At 42.4% G+C, this 20,539-nt stretch overlaps 1 protein-coding gene and 1 long non-coding RNA gene across 2 annotated transcripts in view; one reads left to right on the forward strand and one right to left on the reverse strand.

Moving 5' to 3' along the window:
• The window catches only part of OLFM3 (olfactomedin 3), a 109,089-nt gene extending 104,578 nt beyond the window's left edge, over window positions 1–4,511 (reverse strand). The window contains exon 1 of the mRNA XM_029618235.1: window positions 4,358–4,511. Within this exon, the coding sequence (XP_029474095.1) occupies window positions 4,358–4,486 (129 nt within the window). The 5' untranslated portion in view covers window positions 4,487–4,511. The remainder of the gene's footprint in view (window positions 1–4,357) is intronic.
• LOC115100066 overlaps window positions 1–20,539 on the forward strand; it is a 251,836-nt gene that overhangs the window by 158,384 nt on the left and 72,913 nt on the right. The gene's annotated exons all lie outside the window — the stretch shown is intronic.

The raw sequence follows: 20,539 nt of genomic DNA on the forward strand, positions 1-20,539 counted from the left end.
CAAGTTGCACATGTGCACCCCCTTGCATGCGCCGACCCCGGATTTTATAACATGCGCGGCTGCGCACGCATGTTATAAAATCAGGCATAGATTTGTGCGTGCTGGTTTGCACACAAATCTATGCCTAGGCCAATTTAATTTTTTAGTGAGCTCATGCTAATTTTTTGCACATTTTTTATTGTATTGGCCCTTTAATGTTTTAAAGAAAATCCACAAAACTGCATAGAGGGCCCATCTGAAAATGTCATTCTTGTTAAAATGTTGCCCCCTTTTGTCTTTTTAAAGTACTAGCATATAGCAAACTTTTTCTTAGGCCTTTTTCCTGGTTGGCAAATGAATAATAGAAAATATCTCATGCAGCCCTTTAGGCCCAAGGGCTCCTCTGGTGTCAACACTATCCCAAGGGGGGAGGGGGGAGTACAAGATGGGTCCAGGAGTGCCAAAGCGGCTTCTTCCATTCCCATCCTGGTCGGAGCTCCTCCCTCTCAAGGTATGTCTGTACCAACAATGTCCTCCAATGAGGCAGCCTCTTCTGTCAATTTCCAACATAAGAATTCATAGATAATTAGTATGGATATGCTATGGAGAACTGCATCCAATTTGGAAAGTTCTCTTACACAGAGAATTGATGCTGTTCTCTCTAATTTGGAGGGGTTAGCTTCATAAACTCATAACAATTCTCAAACTATAAAAGATCAGAGAGGTTGATTCTAAAAGTATTGCTCATGCAAAAACAGCCACATACATGTGTGTGCAGACCAATGTGCATTTTAAGAAACTGTGAAGTACTGTGAAGGGGAGGAAAAAGGGGCAGTGAATGGGCGGGGGATAGGCATTGCAGGGTGGAGCCAAGCCTTATGCATGTAAATCCGCATTTTAAAAAAGCTGTCAGTGGTGTGCCACCGGCTTGTTATACATGCATTCTTACTTGGGGTCCTGATGAGAAGCAATCTAGAGATCTCGAGTTTTAGGGTGTTTAGCACAGCATGAGGGTTCATAGTCAAGTGGGGGGCTTGAAGACCTAGATATGAACTGGGAAAACTGGTAGACTACTTGGAAAAACTGTGTTTTCCCTCACGCGAGCATGTTTTAAAATCCACCTGGTGTTTAAGCCACTAGAGCCTTAGCTGAAATACGTGCAGGAGAGTTACTTTAAATGAAACATGCATACTTGTGAGCAGATTGTAAAATTGCAGTGACTCTATGCTTGCGCGTTAATACACATATTTATGAGCAGTCGACTGCCATCAAAGAGAATTACTCTATTTTACATGGATCTAATGTAGCTTTAATTAGAGATAATGTAAACTTGCGCCATAAGATTGAGAACATTTGGAACTACAGTAGAAGGAATAATTTAAGATTTTTGAACTTTCCTAGGTATCCAATGACTACAGCTATTGATATGTTTAAGAAATTCTATGTTGATTTTCTGAAAGTATCTAAAGATGTAATTCCCAGTGTTGATAAAATGTAGTATTTTACCTGATATTAATATTCAGGAAGATCTGAATATTCTTTCAGTTTTTTTTTGTTTATTTTTCACAATTTTTGGAACAATCTGATTCTGTGGTGCAAGATAGTGCTACTCTTCTGGTAAAGGTACTCTTTTGGACACTATGAGTTTTTTTTTCTATGATTAGTATGTATAGTTTGTGGGCCATAAAATCTTGTTGTTCCCAGACATCGTGAAAGAGACTCAGCAATGAAGGAAAATGATTTAGTTAGAAAGAGCCCTAGCTTTGGGAGTGTCTTTCCAAATAAGGTTTCCATGCAAATTTCTTTATTTATGTATTTATTTATTTAAAGACATGTATACCACAAACTTCCATATTACTTTGTGTTCAGAGCGGTAATATATTATTAAGTTGCAGCAAGCTAGAAATATGTTTTATGATACAGAGCAATTGGAAACTTTCCTGGAAGGGTTACACCATCTTGAGTATGTCCCTTAGCAAATGGGCTATTTATAAGGCTTGTTTTTTTCCTCTTAATTATTTCTTGTGAACATTCCTCCCCATATATGGACTGTAGTTCTAAATAAGAGTATATCTTTTATTTGTTGCTCCATTTGACATTTAGATAATACACTCTGTATCTACTTTTTCCTATTTAAGATTATTCTTGATTGTAAAATTTGAAAATGCATAAAGAAAAAAAAAGTATTTAATGTACTACAATAAAATGTTTAAAGCAAATTAATTTACTTTACTAAAAAAAAGGGAAACTTACCAAAGTTTTGCTATAATACAAAGGTTGCTCCAGAATGCTCAACAAAAATATCTTATTATTGTCAATAGGAAAAATACTAGTGCAGAAATAAAAGAAACTGTCACCTCATTTTTTTAAAATTGACTATGGATGTATTATTCTGTAGTTGTGTTTTTTTATATTTTATTTACTTATTTAATGTGTATAATATATTTCTGCTTGTGTTTTCTACTCTTGTTCACCACTTTGAATGGTGAAATGACCAGGAAAGCAGTATGTAAACTACATAAACAAAAACGGTTTAAAGGCCCCTTAATGTTCAGTAATGAGCAGCTACTCTGGTTCTCTAAGGCTGCTGAGGTAATGTAAGTTATATCATACTATGCTAATCACAACTCTACAGCATTTAGGTAGCCTCTTTTTAAATAAGAGATTGCTTGCAAGTGCTCTATAGGGCTAAATACATGAAAACCTGTCCTCCTGAGAGTGCCTATATAGAAAGAAAATATTGTTAGTTATAGGTTTTCAAATAAAAGCACTTATGGAGGCATAAAGTTCCATCCGGGAATGTAAAGCAACCCGCTTTCCAGGTCAGGCATGGGAGTGTGGTCTGCGCATACGCATGGATCCAAAACAATCCCCTACGCCTGTCAGAATTTTCATGTCCCCCGCCCCCCAACAAGTCTTAAAGGTTTGGTGTGGATAGGTCACCAAACAAAAAAGTTAGGGTGAAACCCACGCATGAAGAGGAATCTCATAAGCCCACTTTTGTTTCAGAGAACAGGCTAAAAAAAAGAGACATCTGAATCAACTGGTTGATTGCAACTCACAAAGTTATGCTACAGTGTATAGCATAATAAATTAAAAATCACCTGTAGCTTCAGATATGCACAGGGAATAATGCCCCATTTATCATCCTGACAATCGGTACTACAGCAAAGAGCTAAGAATCATTTCCTTCAGTGGGCTATGGCACAAAAATATAAACCATTTCTTTAGATAACCTCAGGGGCTGTTATCACAGATATCAGTGAACTGAACAGAGAAAAGTTTCAACAGTTAAGACATGTTATTTGCTATATCCATCCTTAGTCCATTAGCTAATTATACATTGATTTTGTTAATGAATCATCATTGATAATGGAAATTCAATCCTAAAATATTGAAAGCAGATATCTTTGATTCTCTCTTCCTTGTAATTAGCTCAAGTGTGCAACTTTTGGAGGGATGGATCCATGAGACATATTCTGTGGAATTTATTCTCAGCTACTGTTACTAATCCCAAACTAAAATTATTATTTTTTTTTTTGTTTTAAGCGCTGCATGCTGAAATAAACTGAGACAGTGCAAAAGATCTGTACATTTCAGTTATTAGTTTGTAATGTGAGGTCCCTTGATTATATAAATTTAAGGAAGCATGGGAACATGAAAGGGGGGGGGGGGGTCTACTCTTGTACTTTCTCTTAAGTTTCAATAGAAAATTGAAATGGGTGCAGTTTTACTACATAAGATGAATGCCCATTCAGTTTCAGCTCTGGAAGATTGTAACTAGCAACTTGACATTCAAGCTCTGTATGAAAACTTGCAAGGTTCAACAATAAAAATCTAGTTAAGTAAAAAAAAAAAAAAAAAGTACTGATTTGGGTGACTGCTTTTCAGATGAAAACAGTAAAGAGACTAATTTTCATTGATGACAGCTTGTGGGGAAAAAACATATTAGACTTGATAACGCTGCGTAAAGAGCTAGAAAAACTCAGTCTAACACATTTCTTTTGTACAGCATAATAAACATTCTTGAACAACAAGCCTACAACACTGGTTTAACATGGAAAACCTATAGCATATGTGAACATCTTAATTGCTTCATACTTGAAATAAATGCCATTTGTAGTTGCAGCATTAAATAATTGATGTACTTGCTTTTACAGTAAGATATCAGCAAGCCCTTAATTCACAATTTAATTTCTGCAAACAGATCCATGCACTCAGAAAGATTAAAAAAAAAAAAAAAAAAAAAAAAAAAAAGGATTAGCATTGAATCTCAGAAGCAGATGTTATCAAGATGCAACTTTTCTAAAGCCCGAGTGGTCTGCTAAATATCCAGTCCATCACTGTGACGAGATAGCGAAATCCAGCAGCTACTTACTAGAGTATTTGCAGTCGAGATCCTGGTGGTGTTTAGTCCTACCAGAGATGGGAGAGTCTGGGACATCCAGTTAGAAATCATTGCCATGGTACTAAGGACAGCACCAAGCTTGAGCAGTGGAGGACTCATCGCTGTGGAGCTAATGAGCTTTCATAGTGACTGATTATCATTCTAGTGTGGGCTGGCAGCAAGAGGCGTGACTGCAGTACACAACATCTCCAGCATGAAAAAAAATCAACCTCCCCAGTTTATTCATCCATTAAAAGCTACACAAACCACCCCTATCTCTTTCTGCTTTTTTTTTTTCTTCTTACCAGTAGGTACTTATGCAGATGGTCTGACTCTTACGCTAGCCGCAAAATAAGTAATTCCTCTTACATGCTCAGTTATCTATGCTTTTGCCCATACTGGGATGTTATGATAAGAGTTCAAAACAGTGCTCTACAGTTATTTACATCTAGTAACTTTATCACTTGCAGCTTTGTAGGAAGTGATATACAAGTGTTTTCTAAAATAGAAAATAAGATTACTTAGAAATGTGTCTGAGCATGCATTTCAAATACTTTTCTGGCTGAATTGGTTTGTTTAAATTAAAACCACTTTGATCAGACATAGGCAGGGTAATTTTCAATAGTGTATCTAAAGTTAAGGCTGTATTTTATAAATGGTGTGGTGGTAGTCACACAGTTTATGAAATACTGCATATCTCTAACCCAGAAGTACGCATGTATGTGTTACTATGTGCACATTTTTTAAATGCAGGAATCCATATTGTTTGTGCCCCTATTTTATAAAAGTATGCATATACCGTATATTTTATGTTGATAATAATTGTAACCTATGTATGTGAACTCTCAGTTTATCAATGAAGGCAGGTATTTTATATAACATGTGTGGGCACTCTGTTTATGAACATATTTGTGCATGTGTTTTTAATCACTGGTTTGCAGACGAAAGGCAAGTGTAACTTCATTTCTGTGACTTGACTAGCAGTTGTAAAAGCATGCATGCAAGTTATCTATTGTCTCTTCGGTGGTATCTAAATATTGCTACCCATGCAAGACAGCAGTCAGCTAAATTATTAAATATAACTCCTGTCCTGCAAAGTTTAAAAGCTGCTATTAATAGAAAACAATATTCAGCATATTATTTTATTTATTTTATTTTAAAAAATTTATTATCCTATGCATATATTATTAAAGGAGTAATTCATAATCATGTTGGAAAAACATCTTATTTCTAATTAGTAACTGCATGCAGTACATCAGAGAAGAGAGGACATTTCCATGTACATTTTTTATTTCACATTCTTACAAGGCATCTTTAAATCAAGAAAAACGGGATATATTTATTAATGCATTAAAGTATGTTAGTTCAGGCATTTTAAGGCTGTGTTTTTGAAAGGGTATATTGCCTTTACTTAATGGCATGTTAAACTGGTTTTACTATGGATGATAATATATGTGGAGCGCATCAGATCAGCCAATACCATTACCAGTTTTGGAAAGAACAGGGTAGGATGGAGTGAGGATGTCTTTTGTTCCAACAGCCTTCTCACAGCCTTGTATGGGGTAGACAGGGACAAGGGAGGACCTGATTGTGGAGGAGCTAGAGGATTGGGAGAGGGCACACATTTGAAGCTCGGGGTGGGGAGGGGAGTGCAGGGTTGATTACTTGCTTGACCCAAACTGGTATCTCTATTCATGGATGGGGGGGGGGGGGGGGGGCAACTTTAGACTGCAGGTGGTGACCAGTTTTAATATATGGGGCCCAGAAGGGTAATTTTGGGCCATTGTGAGCCCTCTAAACATGAGAGGAAGGGGTTACTTTAGGCTACTATAGGCCTTTAAACACACAGGAACAGGCTTGGTAGTGACATCAGAAAGTGCTTTAACATGCTGATGCCCTCATCAATGTCTAACTATACCTCTTGTATTTATTAATGTGATTTCTGTTAACCCATTTCAATTTTAATGAACATTTTGCATAAAGTTGCATACGATGCAGCTTAATACTTTTCCCATGTTCAGTTTTTTCCCTTAATATTTGAGTTGCTATTAATGTGGGTTAATATGATAAAGAAGGCATTAAAACATTTTTTAACTTCTTGATGCTACAAATAATGTTCCTCCTGAAGGGAAAATGGATTGTAGGGATCCTGTCAACTCCCTGTTAGGATTTAGTTGGAAAGTACTTATAACGCTTCTGGTATTGGTGGACTCTTGGTACTATGGTTTGGTTAGCGCCTTCTAGTGGTTGAATCCGCTAGGCCCACACTGACTACTGGCAGATGTCCTCTGTGGCGGGACAGGCCGGAGTTTCACCTATATCAACCGTATCCCCTGCAGGTTGAGTCCTTGGGTTCTGGCGGCCAGCAGGTCTTAGGTGGGTCCCTAGGGTGGTCATGAGAGAGAGTCCAAGGCTAGGCAAGAGTCTGGGCAGGTAGCAGACATGGATACCAGAAGGCAGTTCAGGGGTCGGGACAGACTGCAGACACCACAAACATCGAATAGACCCCTTCAAATATTTCAGAACTCTGCTGCCAGAATTCTTACAGGAACAAACATAAAAGATCATATAAGTCCTGTTTTGATTGCACTCCACTAGTTGCCGGTGGAATAGAGAGTCAAATACAAAACTATGTTTAATACACAAAGCCATCTATGCCGAACATGTTGATTGGATGAACGCAGCTATACGCATTCATACACCACAACAAAACTTATGTTCAGCCAACAAAGGTTTATTATCAATTCCATCTATTGCTTTGGCTAAACTCACATCATTCAGAGAAAGAGCTGTTTCAATAGCTGGGCCAAAGTTATGGAACGCTTCACCTGTTGAGCTAAGACTCCAGAAAGATTTGAAACCTTTCGAAAAAGCACTGAAAATGTGGCTATTTGAACAGGCATTCGGAACAGTTGCCAACCAGTGATTATTTTTATTGATTTATATTTATGATCCTTATTTATTGTTTTATGTTTATGATTTGCTTTTATTTTACATTATTGATCATTAATCATATTAATTTAATGGGTAATTATATTGCTTCTTATTATTAATAAGTTACACTTCTATATTTTTATTGAATATTTTAATTTTGTTAGTAAAATAAGAGTAATTTTTATATTAATATGATTGTATTTTTGCTTTTACAAAGAAACTGTAAACAGTTGTGAAGGTCAACACCAAACACTGGTATATAAAACTTGCTAAAATATATAAAAATATATAAATACACCAGATGACAGGCCAGAGGTCTGGGCAGGCAGCAGCCAAGGCAAGGCTGGGTTCAAATCAGAAGGTCAGGACCAGGTGGCAGTCAAGGAATGGTCAAGGTCTGAGCCAAAGTCAGAATCCAGCAAGGCAATTCAAGGAAGACAGGACAAAGATAAGGACCAAACAAGACAAGACAAGACAGAACATGACAAGATTGGGGCAAGGCAGAGGGTCCACAGGAACACGGCATGGAGCTGGAACAAGGCAGGAACATTGAAACACAGGAACGCAGAAACACAGGATTAGGGTAAGAAGACAGGAACTCAGGAACATAAGCAATGAGCACTGAAGTGCAAATGCACATCAAGAGACCTGTTGCTGAGGCATTTTAGGAGCATCTTGTGGAGCCTTAAGTATGAGGAGTCCATGATGTCATGAAAGGGTGTGTCAGGTGCTTTCCTGCCACAACCTCTTTACAAACCAGTTCACATGAAATGAATTCTGCAGGAGCGGTGGTCATCAATATTGTGGGCTGTTCCAGACAGCGCCTGAAGGAAAAAGGCCAGAGCTGGGCATGGATAGGGCCTGGCTGTGTCTCGGTGGTGCACCTGGGCCTGCAGCAGTGCAGGGTTAAGTGTAGCCAATCGTGGTGGCCTGCTGCAACCGGCAAACTTAACAAGACCATTAATGTGGGGAGGAGACATAATAATAGTCTACTGGGAGTATAGCTCTTCCCATGTAGAAGCCAGTAAGTGGTAAGCTCTTCTGGTATATAACCTCAGATTACTATCTTAAAGGTAAATTTTCAAAGCGATTCATATGCAAAAACCAGACGCTCCTGCATCTAGCACATGTGCATGTCTGCCCAATTTTATAAACCCGCCACATGTGCATATAAGTACGATGTCACAACAGGTGAAAAAAAGGGTGGAATGTGGGCAGGGCATAGTGTTCTGGGGTGGGGCCAAGAGATACACATACATGTAGAGACGTGCATGGGTTTGCGTCCAGGTATATTTCAGTGCATAGTTACTTCTGATGTAGATGAGCTGTAAGTCTGAATGAAACCATTTCTAGCCCTATATGAACTAGAGATGTGAATCGTGTCCTCGATCGTCTTAACGATCGATTTCGGCTGGGAGGGGGAGGGAATCGTATTGTTGCCGTTTGGGTGTGTAAACTATCGTGAAAATCGTGAGCCGACACACTAAAACCCCCTAAAACCCACCCCCGACCCTTTAAATTAAATCCCCCACCCTCCCGAACCCCCCCCCAAATGCTTTAAATTACCTGGGGATCCAGCGGTGGTCCAGAACAGCGGCGGTCCGGAACGGCCCCCTCAATTGAATCCTGTTGTCTTCAGCCGACGCCATTTTTCAAAATGGCCGCCGCAAAATGGCGGCGGCCATAGACAAAAACGATTCGACGCAGGAGGTCGTTCCGGACCCCCGCTGGACTTTTGGCAAGTCTTGTGGGGGTCAGGAGGCCCTCCCAAGCTGGCCAAAAGTTTCTGGGAGTCCAGCGGGGTTCAGGAAGCGATTTCTTGCCGCAAATTGTTTTCCGTACGGAAAATGGCGCCGGCAGGAGATCGACTGCAGGAGGTCGTTCAGCGGCGGTCCGGAACACCCCGCTGAACGACCTCCTGCAGTTGATCTCCTGCCGGCGCCATTTTCCGTACGGAAAACGATTTGCGGCAAGAAATCGCTTCCTGAACCCTGCTGGACTCCCAGAAACTTTTGGCCAGCTTGGGGGGGCCTCCTGACCCCCACAAGACTTGCCAAAAGTCCAGCGGGGGTCCGGAACGACCTCCTGCGTTGAATCGTTTTTGTCTATGGCCGCCGCCATTTTGCGGCGGCCATTTTGAAAAATGGCGCCGGCTGAAGACAACAGGATTCAATTGAGGGGGCCGTTCCGGACCGCCGCCGTTCTGGACCACCGCTGGATCCCCAGGTAATTTAAAGCATTTGGGGGGGGTTCGGGAGGGTGGGGGGATTTAATTTAAAGGGTCGGGGGTGGGTTTTAGGGGGTTTTAGTGTGCCGGTTTTCCTGCCCTCCCCCTTCCCCCGATTTACGATTTTTTAACGATAAATCGGGGGAATTGGTATTGTATCGTGGCCCTAACGATTTTTGACGATTTAAAATATATCGGACGATATTTTAAATCATCAAAAAACGATTCACATCCCTAATATGAACTGCTTTTGGGGTCTGGCTAAAGAACCAGGGGAGGTCTTGAAGACATAGCTATAGACTGGTCAAACTGGTGGACAAACTGGTCAAACTGGTCATTTTCTAGACATGCAAATGTTATAAAATTCTCTCACTTGCACATCTGACTGCCAACATTTCTCTGCTGTGTGCATACACGCTTAAAATTAGGAGCACACATTCACACGCCAGGCCTATTTTATAATATGCAAGCATACGTGCATGCAGGATATAAAATTTCAGCGCATCTTGCCACACGGTCATATGCACATACATAAGGGCACCCACATGCTTGTTTTAAAGTTACCATACCTGTGAGTGGATTCCTAGTTTTATTTTGCAGAGGCTGCATGTCTTGACTGTCCTCTGATTTCTTTGTTATGTTGATGCCTCCATGGAGCCTTATTATTTGGATGGGAATTTCATTCCACCCAGGTGCTTGTGGCCTGGATTGGCACCTTTAGAAATGGGATGCTAGGCTTGATGGACCCTTGGTCTGACCCAGTATAGGCATGTTCTTATGTCCCTATCCTCTCTTCCTGTTTTTCTATTGATTATTTGATTTGTGAGTACTCAGTAACTAAGGACTCAATTAAGTTAATTTAATTTATGCTCTATCATCATGTGGGAGAGGTTCCCTTCATGTAAGTGCAATCTGAGATCATCGAGATTCAAGGTGAAGGATGACTTTCAGCTATCCGGAGGAAAGGAATTGCATGGACCCTGGAACATCTACTGGAGATTTGGAGAGGAGGAGCACAAGTATCATTCTGATACTGAAAAGGATAGGAGGAAAAGGACTGGTTCCCTTCAGGTACTGTGAGGAGATTAAGGAGTGTGAGGAGAATTCAGAAAGGAGGGAGGAAAGCAGTCACCTTGCCCTATGACCATGGGAGGGAAGAACTCAACCTAAAGAATACATTATTTGGCTTTAATATCCTAAAATTAAGTAAGACTGTGAAAAGTCACAAATGTATTTAAAAAGCCCCTGTCCCATCTAAAAGTGAATCAATTGGCTGTGAAGACTTTATTTCATCATCTTACAACATATCAATGAAGGTATTGTGGGCAGTTTTGCAGACTCACATATATTGGGACAGCGGTGCTCTCTGAAGCCAAATCCCCAGGGGGCCTCTTTTGTAGTTACAAGCTTGATGTGTGCACATACAGCGGTTCCAGTAGAAATCTACATCCAAGCACTGCCTGTATGTTGGAAACCACTGAAGCTTCCAGTGTGCTTCCTTGTTTAATGATTCTAATGCTCATGTGCTGTTCTCATCACAGCGATATAGAAGTGGCCTACCGAGGGAGTGCAGGGGGCCAAGTCCCCCAGGCACCATGCTGTAGGGGGGGCCCTGAGTTCAGGGGATCTTATGCTGCCCAGCGAAGAAAAGGCCCCGCAGCTGCCAGGGGATCCCATCCCTTCGGTGGCAGAATTAGAGGAGGTCAGTGGCAAGACCCAGTGCTACCAAGTGTGCCCATCCAGTAGGAGCAGCAGCAGAAGAAGAGGAAGCCTGCAAGGCCGCCGGTGGACATCATCCCACCAGTGGCCAAGATGAAGAGGAGGTTGCTGTTGGATCCCATCCTATGGGTGGCAGAAGAAGAGGAAGCCTGTCAGGAAGATGCCCATTTTCCTACTCCTTTACTGTGCCGACTTGTGGTAATCAAAAGGCGTGCAGTTAGCACATGCTCTAAGCTGATCTCACAATGCTTGAGACTCAGCATAGAGGAAGGACTAGGTCCATGAGATTTGACTAGCACAGGGACACACAAGGAAGAGGGCAGAATGGGCTCTCCTATCTGCCCCTGATAGTATGTGTGTGTGTATATTTATTTAACTTTTTTATATACCGACATTCGTTGGGAACATCACATCGGTTTCCAGATAACAAATAATGCAGCGTAACAAGGCTTTCAATAAACATTACATTTACGCTGGGGGGGGAGATGATTTAAAACTATAACAGACAGCAGATAAGGGATCAGTGCAATTCAAACTAGGAGGGGGAGAATTAAACTATAACATGCAATCAGCAAGGCAGGGGTCGATGCGATACGAAAACACTTCAACGAGTCAGACCAGGGATGGCCAAGAAATAAGGTTGGAGGGAAAACCGGAAGGGGAAGAAGGAAGATGTTAAATGTTTAACGACGTGGATGGGAGGGAATCCCAGAAGAAAAAAAAGGGGGGGGGGGGAGGGAAAAGTGGGATGGTCACAGGAAAGGGGGATACAATAAAATTTTAACACTAATGAGGGAGGGGGGAAGAGGAGATAGGGTTGTCACAGGAAAGGGGAATACAATTATGAAGTTACACTAAAGCAATTCAAAGTAAAGGTGAAGATTGGTTGTGGGGTAAAGGTATATGTGAATGAATGAATGTCAGTCTGGGGTGTGTATATGTGTATAAATGGGAGCCTGATTGGTGTGTGTGTGTGGATTAATGGTAACCTTCCTAAGTGTGTGACTGGGAGCCTGCCTGGTCTGAGTGTGTGTGTGTGACTGGGAGCCTGTATGAGGGGTATGTGTGTGTGTGAATGTGTGTAAAGAAAATTTGTGCTGCCCCATTGATCAGGGTGACTAGGAATGAAGTTTTCAGGTAGGGAGAGTAATGAATTTTCCATCCTTATTAGTTTTAATTATTGGGTGTCTGTCTACCATTTTGAAATATTTTATTGCTATTTAGAGCATTTTTTAAATTTTGTATGATCTATTATATTGAATGTTGTTCTATTCCTTAGCTTGTTGGAAATATTATTTCTACTAGTATGACTTTACTAATAGGATTGATTTATATTCCTTGATTTTTTTTTTTTTTTTGTTTGAGGAATGATTTATGAGGACTGGTGATGTTTGCTTCTCCATTGCTGCATTGCATGCAGAGTCTGGCTTGTTGCAGTTGCTAGTTCAGTTTCTGTCTAATGTTTCTTTTTATACTGTATGGTCTTATTAGTCTGTATTCTGCATGTGTAACTGAGGTGGGGGGTATTCTGCTAGCTTGTAGTTTCTATGTAGGGATTTGTAGCAGCCTGTTTTTTTTTTCCATCGGACATGTATTAGTGTTTTAAGGCCTGGTGTAATATTTGCAGAGTTGCCTTTAGGATTATTCCTGTTTAAGTTCTGGCAGTTAGAACTGTTTTAGTATGGGAAGTTTACTATATCATTATTGTTACTTAGTTTACCGAAGACTTTAATACCGTATAAGTTTACTAGATGGCACACAGGAGTATATACATTTCTGTACAACAAAATGGTGCGACCTACAAGGCCAGTGGGCACCATTTTGTCATACTGGTTGGTGGTTGGCTCCTGCCCAATTTTGGCATCAAGCTTCAAGGGGTGTCAATTTAAAAAGTTTAGATTGCTGGAGGGAGCATGGCTTTTTCCAGTGGGGATGAGGGAGACAGAGTGTGAGACTGACAATTTATACTGCATTTTGGTTACTGGGAAAATAACATTGTGTTAAAAAATAAAAAAAGAAGGAAGGGGGGGGGGGGGCGGCAGCACAGTAATTGTTCATACAGGGCAGCCAAAATGCTAGCACTGTCCCTGCCCATTACCTCCAGGGAATTCCCCATCCTGCCGGGTGGAAGAGGTAGAGGAGGGTGAATGACAAAGGTAAGGGAGGAGTGGAAGGAAGGAGGTGAGTAACTGAGATGTAAGGGGGTAGGAGGTGAGTGATTGAAAGGGCAGGGGTGAGTGGGAAGGAGGAGTGAGTGAGTGAGACTGAAGGAGAAGGGGGAGTGAGAAGCGAGGGTAGAAGGGTTGTGTTTGTGTGTATGACAGAGAAAGGAGAAAGTTTGTGCATTTCCTCCCCCCTTCCTCCCCTGTTCCCCCCACCATTTTTCCATGACAATCTCAAGGTGATTGAAAATCAAAAGTTCCCAGGTATGGAGAGGAGAATTTTTTGTATCCTCATTAGTTTTATTGTATTGAAATATTATATTGATTTTTTGGAAATATTTAACATTTGTTTTATTTTATCCATATTGTTATTCTTTATTAGATGCTCCATCTGTCGTCTGTTTTGAAATACTATTTTTATTAGTATGGTTTACTATTATGATTGATTCATATTTCTTGATTTTGTTTAATGAGGAATGATGTTTCTGTTTTTGCATTGTTGCACTGCACATGGGTCTGGCTGGGAGGACTGGGAGGGGACAGGAGGATCCGGAGCAAGATTGCTGGGACTAGGGAAGAAGATGATGAGAAGCAAGACTGGAGGGGAGAGAGAGCATTGGGATTTGGATTTTCAGAAACTCTTTGACAAAGTCCCTCACAAGAGGCTTCTAAGAAAACTAAAAAGTCATGGGATAGGAAGCGATGATCTTTTGTGGATCACAAACTGGTTAAAAGTTAGGAAACAGAGTAGGATTAAATGGTCAGCTTTCTCAGTGGAAAGAGATAAACAGGAGAATGCCTCAGGGATTTGTACTTGGACTGGTGCTTTTTAATATATTTATAATTGATCTGGAAAGGAGTGTGACAAGTGAGGTGATCAAATTTGCAAATGACACAAAATTATTCTGAGTAGTTAAAACATAAATGGGGACTGAGGGATTGTGATATATTGCAGGAGTGCCTTGCAAGACTTGAAGATGCCATATGGCAGATGAAGTATAATGTGGACAAATGCAAGTGATGCATATAGAGAAAAATAATCCTTGCTGTAGTTACATGATATTTGGTTCCATATTAGGACTCACCATCCAGGAAAAAGATCTGAGCATCATACTGGACACAATACATTGAAATTGTTGGCTCAGTGTGATGTGGTGGTCAAAAAAGCAAACAATGTTAGGCATTATTAAGAATGGAATGGTAAATAAATCAGAGAATGTCATAATGCCTCTGTATTGCTATATGGTGAGGCCACACCTTGAATACTGCATGCAATTCTGGTCGCTGCATTTCAACAAAGATATAGTTGCACTGGAGAAAGTACAGGGAAGGCTGACCAAAATGATAAAGAGCATGGAACGGCTCCCTGTGGGGAAAGGCTAAAGATGTTAGGGCTGTTCAGCTTGGAGAAGAGATAGCTGAGGGGCAAAATGATAGAGGTCTATAAAATCATGAAAGGTCTTGAATGGGTAAATGTGAAATGGTTATTTATTCTTTCTAATAATGCAAGAACTAGGGGGCATGCCATAAAGTTAGCAAGTAAGGATGTGCACTGATTTGTTTTCATGTCATTTTTGTTTTGGGTCATTATCTGTTAGATTTAATTTTTAAAATGGCTCGGGAAGTATTTATTTTGGGTTTCTCTAATTTCAGAGTTAGTGAGCACTACTAACTAAAAATGTTACCAATAAGTTAAAAAGTGTCAATTGGGGAGGAGTTCATTAGCTAGAGGTATGTTTTGTGTTCCCATTGGCTATCTCCTTAGTTACTTGTTTGCATTGCCAAGGTTGCAAAGTGGTGTTTCAGGGGGATGTTCAGTGCCTGGTAAAAAGTGTAAACAACAAATGATATAATAATAGCATCAAGTTGTAGTCAGCAAAAGCATGCAAAGCAAATGCATATTTACAATTTGCCAATCCCTTTGTATTTTAGGGAAAGAGACATACATACTTTGAATTCCCTTGGTGTGAATCTGTATGTTTGAGTGGGTGGGATGACTGATGAGAGGGGAAGTGACTTAGATGAATAGATGGGGTGCCAGATGGGAGAGAGACTACTTGGGTGGTGACTAGAGAGAGAGAGATTCAACCTCATGTGTGTGAGGGTGACATCACCCCATACAGTTAACAAGTCATCCCCCCACCCCCACACATACACACACTCCAGGCTGCCTCTCTCTGTCACCCCATACAGTCACCCCAGTCACATCCTCTCTCACCAGTCCTACCCTACACAAAACAGGCTGCCTTTCTCACCAATCACCACTCCAAACAGTCTCTCTCCCCCTATCATCCCATATGATCACATCAGTCACTCCCCCATCACCAGTTACCCCCACATACCAGGATGATTTTCTGTCACCACTCACCAATCAGTCTCTCTCCCACCTGTCACCCCATATACTCACTCCAGTCACTCTCCGCTCCCTAAACCCCCCCCCCCCCCACACACACATACCAGGCTACCTCTCTCTCATCACCCCAACCAGTATCTCTCTCTCATCTCACCCAATACATTCACCCAGTCACTTCCCCTCTCACTAATTACTGCCCCTCACCCACACAGATAGACACCAGGAAAATTAAAAGGATGTATAACCTAAAATGCCAGGCCCCTTTCCTAAAATACAAAGGGACTGGCAAATTTTAAAATATACATTTACAGCTCCCCTATGAGGAAAGACTAAAGAGGTTAGGACTTTTCAACTTGGAGAAGAAACGACTGAGGGGGGGGATATGATAGAGGTGTTTAAATTCATGAGAAGGTCTAGAATGGGTTAATGTGAATCGGTTAGTTACTCTTTCAGATAATAGAAAGACTAGGGGGTACTCCATGAAGTTAGCATGTGGCACATTTAAAAACTAATCGGGAAAAGTTCTTTTTCACTCAACGCACAATTAAACTCTGGAATTTGTTGCCAGAGGATGTGGTTAATGCAGTTAGTGTAGCTGTGTTTAAAAAAGGATTGGATAAGTTCTTGGAGGAGAAGTCCATTACCTGCGATTAATTAAGTTGACTTAGAAAATAGCCACTGCTATTAATTGTATCAGTAGCATGGAATAGACTTAGTTTTTGGGTACTTACCAGGTTCTTATGGCCTGGATTGGCCACTGTTGGAAACAGGATGCTAGGCTTGATGGACCCTTGATCTGACCCAGAATGGCATGTTCTTATGTTCTTATTATGACTAGAACTTGATGGTATTATTATATCACTTGTTTGTTTACATTTGTTACCAGGCACTGGCCATCCCTCACAAATACCACCTTGCAACTCTTAGCAACACAAACAAGTAACTAAGGAGACAGTCAATGGGAATGCAGTCTCTCTTCCACCTGTCACCCCATACATCTAGTTAGCGTGCTAACTCAGAAATTAGGTAAACTAGTTAGCGCACACTAACGGGATTTAATGCGCCTTAACATCCAGTTAGTGCTCAATAAGTCAGTGCGCATTAATTGCGTAAATAGGAAAACTATAGTTAATGTATGGAATTCATTGCTAGAGGATGTGGTTAAAGCAGTTAAGGCCTGATTTTTAATCCCCTGCATGTGGGGAAAACGGGGGTTATGCGCGAGGCTGTGCCTTGTGCGTGCTGCGTTCATTTTAGAAGAGGCCTGGCCACACGCATTACCCCATTACTCACACGAGGCAGGCCTCTTCCAAGTTGCGGTTCTGGGGATGGGGAATGGTGGTCCAGGGGGCGGGGCAGAGACCAAGGATCATGCCCCGGCAGCCTGTTGATGCGCGTGACTTATGCCAGCTCAGGAGCTGGTGTAAGTTCGAAAACAAGAACAAAAAGGTAGGGCCTTCAAAGGGGTTGGGGAAGAGGGAGGAAGGGTAGGTATGAGGGTAGGAAAGTTCCCTCCTAGTCCGCTCCTGAATTGGAGTGGACTGAAGGGGAACTAAGGGATGCCTGATCTTGTCAACGCTCGTAAACTGGGTAAATCTATCCCCCCTGCGCGCGCATGTTATAAAATAGTGCGTCCATGTGCGCACACTGGGTAGCACGCACACATGGAGGCATGCGCGTATTTTTTAAAAAATCTACCAGTTAGTGTAGTGGGGTTTAAAAATAGTTTTGGATAAGTTCCTGGCAAAGAAGTACATAAAACTGCTATTGATCATGTTTGATTTAGGGAACAGCCTCTACTTATTACCGGCATCAGTAGCATGGTGCTTTATTAGTGTTTGGGTAGTCGCCAGGTACTTGCAACCTGGATAGCCATTGTTGGAAACAGGATGCTGGGCTTGATGTGCCTTGTTCTGACCCAGTAAGACATGTTCTTGTGACAGCAGGGGACTGGGAGGGGGAGATGGAGCATGACTGCTGGGGGCTGGTAGGGTAGGAAAGTGAGACTGCTATTGCTTTTGTTTCGTGGGAAGAATTTGATTTTCTCTGTGTCATTTTTGGGAAGCGTGTATTAGAATAATACTATTTCTTTTACAATATAGTGAAAAATTGGAAATTTTGGAAGAATTTAGCAATTTTACATCACAGTCCTTGACTCTGTCTCATTCTTTATCAGAAGCTGTTTTTGTTTGCTTGCCAAGGAAGGTCCAGGAAGGCTTTATATACCAGAGGCCCTATGGCGTCATCAGGAGACACCTCTACCGGATTCCTGCCACTGGTCATTTAAGAGGGCTTAGTTGGCACGGGTGCAGAGAGCAGAGCAGAGGGCTGTCTGCTAGAGCAGGAACAGCCAACGCTGGTGGCACCCGGCACACCCAGCTCCCTGGAGAAGGAAACCTCCCCTAACACCAGGAAGTGCTGTGTCGGACCTGGAGCCAACTGGACTTCCACCATTGGGTGGTGGTGCAGCGTGCAAGATGTTGCCCCCATGCTGGAAACACGTGTGCCTGCCCGGCTGGCTCAAGGGTGAGTGCAGCATCTGTAGGAGTAGTTCATTGACCTCCGAGTGGTACCAGGTACCCCGCCTCTTAAGCCCCCCCCTCTGGAGGCCTCATGGGTACCAACCCCAGAAGTCTTTCAGACCCCTATGGGTCTGTTGGTTTGGGCAGTAGGTTCCAAAACCAAATGATCAGTTTTTTCCCCTAGTTCGTGCAATTCCAGGGACTGAACCTTTGCCGCCGGTGAGAGGAATGTAGCCTCTTGGTTATTTTGACAGAGAACAGACTCCAGTATTGGGGTGAGGAAAACTTTCACCTTCTCAGGATCCAGAGAGGTGGGATCAACAGAAGTGGTGGTGCCTCTTTCCTCTCCTGTTGCAGAAGGGCATCCAGGGTGTGTATTTCTTTGTCTTGGTTACTAATGATGCAAATCTTTCATAGCTTGCTTGTGTTCCTTTTCCAGATCTTCGTGTTTCACTCTCTCTTGAGCCAGCTGGTCCTTCAGCTGTGTGAAAACTATTTTAAGAGTATTCTCCGAGAGGGTCGCTGGGGCAGTTTGTCTCTCTCAAGACCTCCTGTCAGAGGTGAGAGGGTTTGGAAGGGTAGCAGCTATGATCAGCAAACTGGGAAACTCCTTAGTCCTAAAACAAGATCCTGCACATTGGTCCCCAATGGGTGAATTCCACTGTGGACCAGTCAAATTGTGGCTGGTACTTCTGCAGACCAAGATGACTGGATTTACGGCTCTTGGAAGAACGTGGAAGGTGATGAGTTCTGTGTGTGCAGAGCCAGTAGTGTGGTATGGAACATCAAACTGGGAAGGGGATCCCTTTGGAAAGAGGAAAGTGCTAAAGATGGTGTCAAGAGAATTGTGGGAATTCAGTACCGGTCAATGAGCTCCTGTTGCGTGAAATTTCCCCCAGCATCGGAGTCCACCAAGGCTTGGGTGGTGAAACATGCGAAGGGATGTTCGAGGGAGATAGGCAGCAGAAACTGGGGTGATGGAGTAGCCAGACTCAGGGTAACTTGTTTCAGTGCCTCATGGCATAGGATGTTTCCTCTTCTCTTTGAGCACAGAGCCAATAGGTGAGCAGATGTTCCTCAATACAGGCAGAGACCAAGTTGAAGGCATTGCATCTTCTCTTCATTTGTGAGATGGGAATGGCCTAGTTGTATAGGCTCCCCTAGCAAACCCGCTGATGGCGTGATGGAATGAAGTGACACCCTGGAGAGACCCTTTTGAATTGAGCGGGTCTCCTGGGCTTGCTCCTGGAGGCATCTGTCAATTTTCCCTGTGAGATCGATGAGACCTTTGAGAGAGGTGGGAAGTTCTCATGCAGTGAGCTCATCCTTAAACTTGGGAGCTAAACCCTCCAAGAATATTATGTGTAGACTGTTTCCCTGCCAGTTTAGTTCTGTGGCCAGGGTTCAAAATTTGATAGCATAATCCATTAATGATCAACTTTCTTAGTGCAGTGCAGGAGATCTGAGCCCAATGTGGGCAGCCGGCCAGGCTCGTCAAAGACCTGTTTGAAGGCCAAGACAAATTATTGGAGGTTTGTGAGAAGAGGATCAGAGTGTTTCCACAGGGGAAAGCCCAGGCCAGAGCCTTACTGTCGAGGAGGGAGAGGATGAATGTCATCTTAACCAAGTCATTTGGGAAGAGTGCTGACTGGAGAGAAAAATGCATATAGCTTTGGTTAAAAAATATGCAACACCAATTAGCATCCCCTGCATAACAGGGCAGTGCAGGCAATAGAATTGTTGCCTGACAGGTGTCAGGAACCAGCACTGGAACTGCAGCAGGCGACAGCAGGGCAGTGGGTAAGTTCAAGGAGTCTGGGTGTGCAGCAAGGCAGTTCATGTCACCACAACAAGTTCTAAGGCCAACTGGAGGGTTTGCAGTTTCTGGGCGAGGCCAGAAATGGCTTTCAATGTGGTTAGATCTGCTGGGTCCATGGCCTTGGCAATCTTTTGCAGAAGTGGACCCTTGGACCGAGTGAGATTGATGCTACCCACAGGGAGGGGCCCTGCCAGTCCTTACAGTCAGCAGGAGGAGCTGGATGGAGCAGAGGCCCAACAGGAACTTCCCCACTACCAGCCCACTCTCCCCCTTAGGTTGAGGCCTCGGATGCCAGGGCCGGTTGGACTTAGACACAGGCCTCTGTGCAGGGATGAATCTGTGGGCAAAGTGAGATGGAAACAGGGTTGATACAAGCAGAATTTGGGGCCATCAGCAGACAGCAAGATGAGAATGAGGCTGAGATCAAGGTAGGCAGC

The sequence above is a fragment of the Rhinatrema bivittatum genome, chromosome 10 (assembly GCF_901001135.1).
Source record: "Rhinatrema bivittatum chromosome 10, aRhiBiv1.1, whole genome shotgun sequence".
Classification (NCBI taxonomy): Eukaryota; Metazoa; Chordata; class Amphibia; order Gymnophiona; family Rhinatrematidae; genus Rhinatrema; species Rhinatrema bivittatum.